The 8,866-nt window shown below is 35.4% G+C and overlaps 1 protein-coding gene across 3 annotated transcripts; it reads left to right on the top strand.

The window, feature by feature from the left end:
• Positions 1–3,855: 3,855 nt before the first annotated feature.
• Positions 3,856–8,483, top strand: LOC125470771 (serine/arginine-rich splicing factor RS41-like). Of its 3 annotated transcripts, none has more exons than XM_048570342.1 (6): positions 3,856–4,016; positions 4,331–4,462; positions 5,953–6,065; positions 6,487–6,719; positions 7,565–7,978; positions 8,238–8,483. In XM_048570342.1, exons 2-6 carry the CDS (start codon positions 4,357–4,359, stop codon positions 8,272–8,274), a joined length of 903 nt encoding a protein of 300 aa, XP_048426299.1. In that variant the 5' UTR covers positions 3,856–4,016; positions 4,331–4,356; the 3' UTR covers positions 8,275–8,483. The 3 variants fall into 3 exon arrangements, with proteins under 3 accessions (XP_048426299.1, XP_048426309.1, XP_048426303.1); XM_048570352.1 differs by lacking the exon at positions 3,856–4,016 and adding an exon at positions 5,517–5,747 and having other exon boundaries at positions 4,325–4,462; XM_048570346.1 differs by lacking the exons at positions 3,856–4,016; positions 4,331–4,462 and adding an exon at positions 4,469–5,747.
• Positions 8,484–8,866: the final 383 nt, after the last annotated feature.

An 8,866-nucleotide genomic window follows, 5' to 3' on the forward strand; every position in this document is an offset into this window, starting at 1 on the left:
AATGGTAAGAAAAGATTTGACGGTTCAAAATTAAATCTAATGTTTAAAATAATTTAAGAAAATTATTTAAATCAAATTTAACTTAAAACTTTATAAATACATATGTATTTGTATGAATTTTAATTACTTATCAAAATTTAAATATTTTTATATTAAAATGGTCATAAAAATAAATTAGGATATTCTACATAAATTTTATTTTCAAAAAGATTACCCAAAAGAAAAAATTAGATTAAAATCATTATTTAGTAATTTTGAGCTAAAACTTTAAGCCATAAAGGGTTGGAAAAGAAAAGCAATTTCTGGGTTATGACTTAAAATTTTCTAGCTTAAATTTTTAAGCCTTATCCCCAAGGGTTGAAGATGGTCCAAGTGTTGATTACCGTGTTTATTTTCTATTGATGACACATCATTTGATTTACACATTTGATTTAAAAATTTGATCTTTCTATCATTATCATTAAGTTCTTATGCCTTAAACTACTAATCCTTCAAGCTACCATTTTTTTAAGTGCTACGTAGTATTATATGGTACGAGCATTGAATGATCTAAATCTATAAGACCTCAACACAAATAATAATTCAAATAAATCTAAATCATTAAGAGTCGTATCATTTAATGCTACACAACATGGAATAATTTTCTCATTTGTTGATATATTTGGCTAATTCTTCTTCCTTGTTTTTTTTTTTCTAAACAAAAGCCAGACGTTAGAGAGTCCAAAGAAACCAGCAAACACCCTCTAGTCTAGTACACTCAACCAAATGATTATCAAAATAGTGGCTGGACATATCTTGAGAAACGACAAATAGTAAGAAAAATAACAAATTTCCAACCCCAAGAATATGAGAAATTTTTCATTGCAACGAGAACACAAGTGATACATCACGTGTTTTAATAGAAGTGGTGAGAAATTTTATTTTTTAAGTTATTAACTTTTTAACACACATATCTTATCTTTTGTATAGTGATACATAATGTACAATTCCGTGTACCGATAACATTGAAAAATCTCTCCAATAATATACCCACACAATGATTACTTTCATATCTCAACAAATTAAACACGATAAGTAATCTTCTCAAAGTCAGTATACTTAAATTGATGTTTATCCGCCTCTCATTGTCAATTATTTGCCCGCAATCCTTCCTTGGAAATCCATCCGGATTCCGGCTTCTTTCAATAATTAAACCACTCAATGACCCACATATATGGGAAACCGAATCGATCAAAATAAAGAGTTACTACAATTAGGTCAAATAAGAATCTGGATTCTTTTATGATCTTCTTTATGAGGATTCTGGAAATCTGTAAATTATGTTCGTTCATTGTAAATCGTATTGTCAGAAATTATTTTATATAAAATTGAATACAAACAGTACCTGACGAAAATTGATTGCACGATATATGATGAACAAACACGATTTACGAATCTCTGAAATCTTCACAAAGAGAATTCGAAGAAGACCCTATTGGGTCAATTACAACTAGAGCACCCTAGCTTTTCCAAATATCTCAATTTCCAAATTGAAGCACGCCAGCCCCTTCGACTCCATTTCTAATCATGACACTTACTTGTATAAGCTCAATTGAAAATTACTCTAATTGCCCCCAAAACGCGATTCCTCAATATCAAAAACCAAGTTATCCAACTAATTAACGTAATTGGGATCGAATTGTAAGATTCAAAATCCCACGGACAAAACCCTAACCCTAGTTGCCCTCTTTTTTCCCCTATCCTCATCCTTCAAAACAAAAAAAAGATAGTTAAGTTGATGCTGGGATATTTTAAGAATATTAGACCATCTCCAACCCTTGGGCTAAAAGTCAAATTTTTTAGCCTGGAAAATTTAGCTTTTAGCCCATAAATAGTTTTTTTGCTCTAACTCTTCTGGCCTAAAATTTTAGCCTGAGATTATTAAAGAATGAACTTAGGCTAATTTTTTTTCTTAAATTAACTTTTTTTTTTTTAAAATTATGTAGACTATCGTAAATTAATTTTATGAACATTTTAATCTAAAAATATTTAAATTCTGATAAATATTGAAAAATCACTAAATCTTTCCACAAATCAAACATTCAACTTTCACCAATCGTTCAACTTTCATCCTCTATATAACACACAGGTGTTCAACTTTCATCTTATATATAAACATAAGTCCAATATCAGTTGATCACACAATCTTTCAACCTTCAATCATCCTCTATATTCACCAATCTTTCAACTTTCAAAGTGTTTTTGTTTCCTAAAAATCCTCAATATCTCATTAATGGGTGATAGAAGAAGGCGTAGCAGGGCAATGCAGATGGCACAATACCAAGCAAGGCTTGACATTGAGGATGCTGAAATGATCAACACCGAAGCTGAACTTGCAAACTCGCTTATGTAATATGAGCACCATGCCGAATCTAGCAATCGTGGTTCTGTCACGGGACGTTCATTTGTGCAGCGTGATAGAGAAAAGTGTCATGACCGAATGATGAAAGATTATTTCATAGAGCATCCGAGATTTCCTACTCATGATTTTCAGAGGCGGTTTCGGATGAGGAAAGAGCTTTTTGATAGCATCTTGAATGTAATTGTCAATCATGACCACTACTTTGCAAGGAGGATAGATGTTGTTGTCGACAAAATCTATCACCTCATCAGAAGCTCACTTTTGCATTTCGGATGCTAGAAAGATAAATTGGAAATGGAAATAAATGGTAGAAAGATAAATTGAAAGAATTGTAGGAGAAAATTGAATTTTTTATTTTTTTATTTTTTATTTTATAGATGTTTGAACAAATACATAGGTATTTATAGAGTTATTTTTTTTGGTGAATTTTGAGTGAAATAGTTTTTTTTTTTAAATTATTTTAACTGTTGAATTTAAATATGGGCCGTTAGATTTTTTTTTTTTTTTTACCATTACATTTGATTATATTCGATCTCAACCGTTGGATTCAATGTAATTTAAAATAACATTTAAAAAAAATAAAATTTGAATCTAGACCGTTAGATCAACCAATGGTCCTTAAATTCTTGCCATTGGATTCGGAAAAGAGCCGTTGGGCTCGAGGATGTGGCCGACAACGGCCCTGATAGTGGGCCCCCTGTTGTCGGGCGCGTCGGCGAGTGAGCGGGCCAAGATTGGGCCTTTTTTGGGCGAGTCTAATAGTGGGCCCCCTGTTGTCGGGCGCGTGGACGAGTGAGCGGGCCAAGATTGGGCCTTTTTTGGACACGTGTGTGGGGGGAATCTTGGTGGGGGGGGGGGCATTTTTAGCATTTGGCTTTTAGCCCAATGTTTTTGCTTGAGTTGGGTGGTGTTTTGCGAGGCAGGGAATAAATGAGGTATTTTGGCATTTAGCCCAAGGTTGGAGAGAGTCTTAGGGCTGGTTTGGTATTGCTGTGCTTTGAAAAAAAACTGCTTCTGCTGTGCTGTGAGAATAAGCAGCTGTGAAATAAAGCAGCAGAGTGTTTGGTAAACTTTTTTGTAAAAGTGCTTTTGAAAAAAAAAAAGCAGTATTATAGTATTTGGTAAACTTTTATGTAAAACAGATGTGAAAAAAAGCCAGTTTTTCAAAGCTGGGTTTTGCAGCTTCTTGTTTTTGGCTTTTTTTCACCCAAAACTGTGAAAAAAAGCTGAAGCTGAATGTTTACCAAACGCAAAAACAGCTTCCAGCTTTTTTTGATACCAGCTTTTTTCAGAATCACCTCAGTACCAAACCAGGCCTTAGTGGGTGGGAAAGTTAAATTTTTTTGACCTTTTATGAGGGTGAAAATGTACAGGATTGCGAGGTGGGTGTATCAGTTTTCTTTATTATTTTTTTATCTTTCTTTTGAAAATCACCTTTTGCGCTAATAAGAAATAGGGCTGGCATCAGACTCATACGTCGCCGCTCGATTGACGTCTCCTCTTTTAGACAAAATCTGTCCGAAAATTGTCTTGGAGCTACAAATCGATTCCACTGAGCCCATTCCCAATTATTCCTAGGGTTTCTCTGAGCTCTCTCCATCGCCATCGACTTAAGGTACGAAAACCAAGCTCAGATGCTTTCCTTTCAATGTCTTCAGCAGATCTAGGTTTGTTCTGCTCGTTCACGCTAGGGTTTTACAAATTATCCTCTCCCTGACTAACTTTACTCAATTTTCTGTGTAATTAAGCTTCGTATCATTTAATTAGTTGCTAAAGTCACAATTTTACACTTTTTATCTATGGAATTTTATTTCTGTTTTTCCATGTGGTACATTTGGTGCTGTTTGGAGTTCGAAAGCTCACCAAGTGTTTGTAGAAATGCCGGTGACAAAACTACTTACTTAATTGTCTAATTGTTGTATCTGGAAGGGTTGGAAAGTTTGAAGCTTGAAGAAATGAAGCCAATATTTTGCGGCAACTTGGATTTTGACGCGCGGCAGTCAGATGTTGAGCGGCTTTTCAAGCGATATGGGAAAGTTGAGAGGGTGGATATTAAGTCTGGTAAATAAGTTCTCTGGTTAAATAATTAAACTTTCGCTGTGTTTTCGTAACGGTTTGTTTTAGTTCTTTATCGAGATTACTAGTTTTGTTGACTGTTGGTAGCATAGTTGTTGTGCTGTGTTGTTTCGTTTACATTTTTTTTTTTTTTGCATATGAATTTAGTGGCCAAACTTAAAGCCTTGTAGTTATTTTAAGCTATTGTGGATTTTAGAGCTATATTATCTGATTTCTACTTTTGGTTCCAAGGTTATGTTCAAAAGTTTCGTTATGTTTATTGTGATGAAATCTGAAGTGGGTCATTACTGAATCATCCTGCTGGGATATGGTCTTTATAGTTAGTGCAGATTGGGGTTTGAGCACCTTCAATTTATCCCTATGAGATGATAAGGATTTTGGGTAGAGAAAAAATAAATGTGTTTTCGGGGTTTATCAGCAAGTCCTACAGCAGCAGAGTTATTTAATGGGGGACTTTTACCACCGTGCAAATGTGACAGCTGCTACTTTCATGATTTTCTGCTGTGTGTCTGAAAGACTATTCTGGCTTTATTCGCCTCCTGGTATGTCTAGAAAGGAAAATGTGTGTATGACTGCAAAAATGAAAAATGATTATTTTAAGATTGGCTCATTGACCCTTTTTGTATAGCAGCAAATACATGCATAAAACATGAAGTCTGGTTTTCTTCCTTGGCCCTTTTTCCATTTCTTTTCAAAATCTTGATATGCAGAAATTCCCTTTCTCTGTAAATTGAAAATGTATGAGAGATATGCCTTTATGGAAAAACTAGGATGAGATTGCAGTGCATTCATGCACATGACATCTCCTTCATGCTGAGAACTGAGAAGCTTGAGCTCTTTCTCTGGGCTGTTTGGTTGGAGTAAATTCTAAAAAGGACATGTTTGCAAAGGAAAGATTTCAGCTGTTACTCAAAAGGGCAATATGTTATTCGTTAGAATATTATTTGGATGGGTGTACTCGCTATTTTCCCTTTCAGAGAAACAGGTTACTTTTTTATTGCAGTGCAAACCCCTGTACTCAAGAATTTCTTTGGCGCAGGATTACTTGGAATGTCTATGCTCTTCTTGGATGGGTCCGCTTATCTACATTTCTTTTGTAGCATGTGCCCAAGCATCACTAATTGTATTTTTCCAGAAGAATTAATCTGATCTGCCTTACTCCTGCCATCATACTTTCCCTCAGACACCATTGCTTTTTCATTCATCATGACTTTTGCTCCATGTTCAATTTCCGACATAGATTCCATGATGATATCGCACCCACTGGCAGGTTTTGTGTTACTTCCTACCAGAAGATTTTGTATGCGTATAATTTGTTTAGTGTATGAGACATTAAAATTTCCTTATATTTTAGATGTATGCCTAACAAACTTGCATTAAAAAGTATGTTTTGGTGACTTTGTTGTACAGTCTGTGGTTACTTCACACGGTGGTTTTAATAGATTGCTTCCATATATATATATTGGTTTAAATAGGATTTGCTTTCGTCTATATGGACGACGAACGAGATGCTGAGTATGCAATTCGAAGACTTGACAGGACAGAATTTGGTAGGAAGGGACGGCGACTTCGTATTGAGTGGACCAAGGTAAAGTTGAACATGTGGTTGGGTTTCAGAAAAATGATTTAGGATTTTATGGTCAGTTGCATAGCATACTTCTGAGAATGTTGGCATTGCACATAGCACAATCCCTATCACATACAAGTATAATACTAGAATTTGACTTTTCTGTCTAACATGTGACTTCTTACTTAACCTTTTCCTTTACATATTTTTTAATATTGTGATTGTGTCAATCAAAGCCATATCTTCTACTCCCTTTCATTTTCTAAGTTCATGCATGCAAATGGTACGTATGTTGTAACTGCTTCATGTTTCTTTACACTTCTTTCAATTATATAAATTCATACTACATGTGATAAAATGGATAAACTATATGTGATAAGCTTTACTTGATTATTTTCTTTGACTTTTTTCACTCATTTAGTTACACTATTCTGTGTTGAAGCATGAAAGAGGGATTAGGAGACCTGATTCAAGAAGACCTTCTGCTAACATGAAGCCCGCAAAAACCTTGTTTGTTATCAACTTTGATCCAGTCCATACCAGGACAAAGGATCTGGAGAGGCACTTTGATCCCTACGGGAAAATAACGAACATAAGGATTAGAAGGAATTTTGCTTTCATTCAATATGAATCACAGGAGGATGCTACCAAAGCTCTGGAGGCAACAAATACAAGGTTCTGTTTTCCTTGACAACTTCTATAGTGCTGTTTGCTTGATTTAAAAGTTCAGATATTTTTTCCTTTGGACAAATTGTTTGGAAGTGAATTCAAAGGGAGAATGGCCCCTCAATTTCAAGCCATCATTGCAACAGAAAAATTCTGTAAATTTTTTTACTTCAAAAAGCCTCTAATGCTTGTAATGAAAATTAAATGCACTGATTTGGTTTGTCATGAAAAAAGGTCTTAAACGAAAAGTGAAATATTCAATGGCTTTATTTTGCAAAAGACTACTTTGTCTGAATCCATCTCTACCAGTGTTCTAAAAACCTAGTTTTAGGACTCACCTGGGTGGTTTTTGGGGCGGGGCTATGAAGAAAACGCCTCTGCCCAGTGGGTGTGGGCTATAGACTAGCCTAAACGCATAGGCGACCTGGGCATTTGAATTTTTATATATAATAAAAAAGACAGCCCAAATCCAATAAGACGACGTTTTGGGCAGGGTTTTATAAAATTCATGCTAATTTTATGTTTCTAACGTAGTTTCTATTAGTTTGTTATGACTTTATGATGTGAATTAGAAATAATAATAATAGTCAAATATTTGATTGCTTGGCATGCTTGCTTGATTGTTTTACAAAATTATGTTATATTCTTTCTTCAAAAAAATGTACAATATTATATGTATGTATGTGTGTGCGTGTATACATACATACATACATACATATACATATATATATATATATATCAAGTATTATAATAATTTTAGGTACCGTGAGGCTGTCGCCTAGATGAGGCTATCACGCCTCTACAATTACAACTTGCTTTATACTAACTTTAGTGAACTTATTTTTGAAATTCAGCAAGTTCATGGACAGGGTTATTTCTGTGGAATATGCTGCTCGTGATGATGATGATGATAAAAGAAATGGGCACAGTCCTGACAGGAGGGGCCGTGATATGTCTCCTGAGAGAAGAAGCAATGATCGTGGGCGATCTCCAAGTCCATACCGCAGAGATAGGGGAAGCCCTGATTATGGCCATGGTGCCCGAGTAAGTTCTAGAACTGAATCAAGAAGAAGCCCTGATTATGAGAGAGCTGCAAGCCCAGTCGATGATAGATCCCGTCCAAGTTCTAGACGCGGTCCTAGAAGAAGTCCCGATTATGAGAGATCTGCAAGCCCAGTCAATGATAGATCCCGTCCAAGTTCTAGACCTGAACTACGAAGTCCCAGTGATGAGGGAGCTATAAGCCCCGTCAATGATGAATACCACAGGTTTGTTAAGATCTCAACTTTTAGTTCTCAATTGTATGATCTTTAATCTTATTATCCTTTAAGACGTGTGGGGGTGCTCTAATGCATTAATGAAATCATGTTTAACCATGTGTTTAAATCCCTAGAGGACACCGTCAGAATCCATCTCTTTTAACATGGATTATTTCCTTTGCATGATTTGTCAAGATTGTATTTATATGTGAACGTGTATACACATACTAGCACCATTCTGAGTATATTTTTGTTGTTGATATTGCAGCCGTTCACCCCCACCACGGGAAAGATCTCGTTCCTGAGAACCAGCCAGATATGCAACCTCCTTGTAGTGGTTAGCTGGTGTTATCTTTAATTTATAGTTGACATTCCGAAGTTTGGTTATTCCCTCTTTATTAGTATTCAGATACATGATCAGTTTGAACTTGAACATGTTTTCAAAGTGGTGAATTCGAAGTTTATTTAGTAGCCAATCATGGTTTATCGGGTACATCTGTATTCGATTCCTAAATTGTTGTTTTTCTGTGAGTTTGACAGTAGTCGCAATTTCGTGAGCGTGGCTTTGGCGTGAATGTTGGACGTTGCACCTCTTTTTTAAAAAAGGATATATTATCTGTGTTTTTCCTTGGAAAGAAGGCTCTTATTTTAGGTCTGGGGGAGACAGTGAGACAGAACCGTCTCTTTTGGCACTTGGCACTGGATTTTCTTGGGTTTTGCATGATTATAATTTATACTTCTTTAGGGTTTTGGGTATCAAATGGCAGGCAAGTAATCGACATTTTTGAAGCTACCAAGGTCGATGCCGGAAACCACCGCTCTTGGGTTTTGTATGTTCTGCATTTTACTCAATTTTTGCGTTATTTGACTTTGAGAGTTTACCTATTGAATTTTGAA

Source organism: the organism of the source record quoted next, unplaced genomic scaffold (assembly GCF_019419815.1).
Source record: "Pyrus x bretschneideri cultivar Hongxiangsu unplaced genomic scaffold, Pyrus_bretschneideri_v1 Contig102, whole genome shotgun sequence".
NCBI classification, from domain to species: Eukaryota; Viridiplantae; Streptophyta; class Magnoliopsida; order Rosales; family Rosaceae; genus Pyrus; species Pyrus x bretschneideri.

Bases quoted from the DNA above. Each gene is read 5' to 3' on its own strand.
- LOC125470771 (XM_048570342.1), top strand. From the start codon at position 4,357: ATGAAGCCAATATTTTGCGGCAACTTGGATTTTGACGCGCGGCAGTCA. The intron at 4,463-5,952 runs GTAAATAAGTTC...TGGTTTAAATAG, and splicing joins GAGGGTGGATATTAAGTCTG to GATTTGCTTTCGTCTATATG. The intron at 6,066-6,486 runs GTAAAGTTGAAC...TCTGTGTTGAAG, and splicing joins TTCGTATTGAGTGGACCAAG to CATGAAAGAGGGATTAGGAG.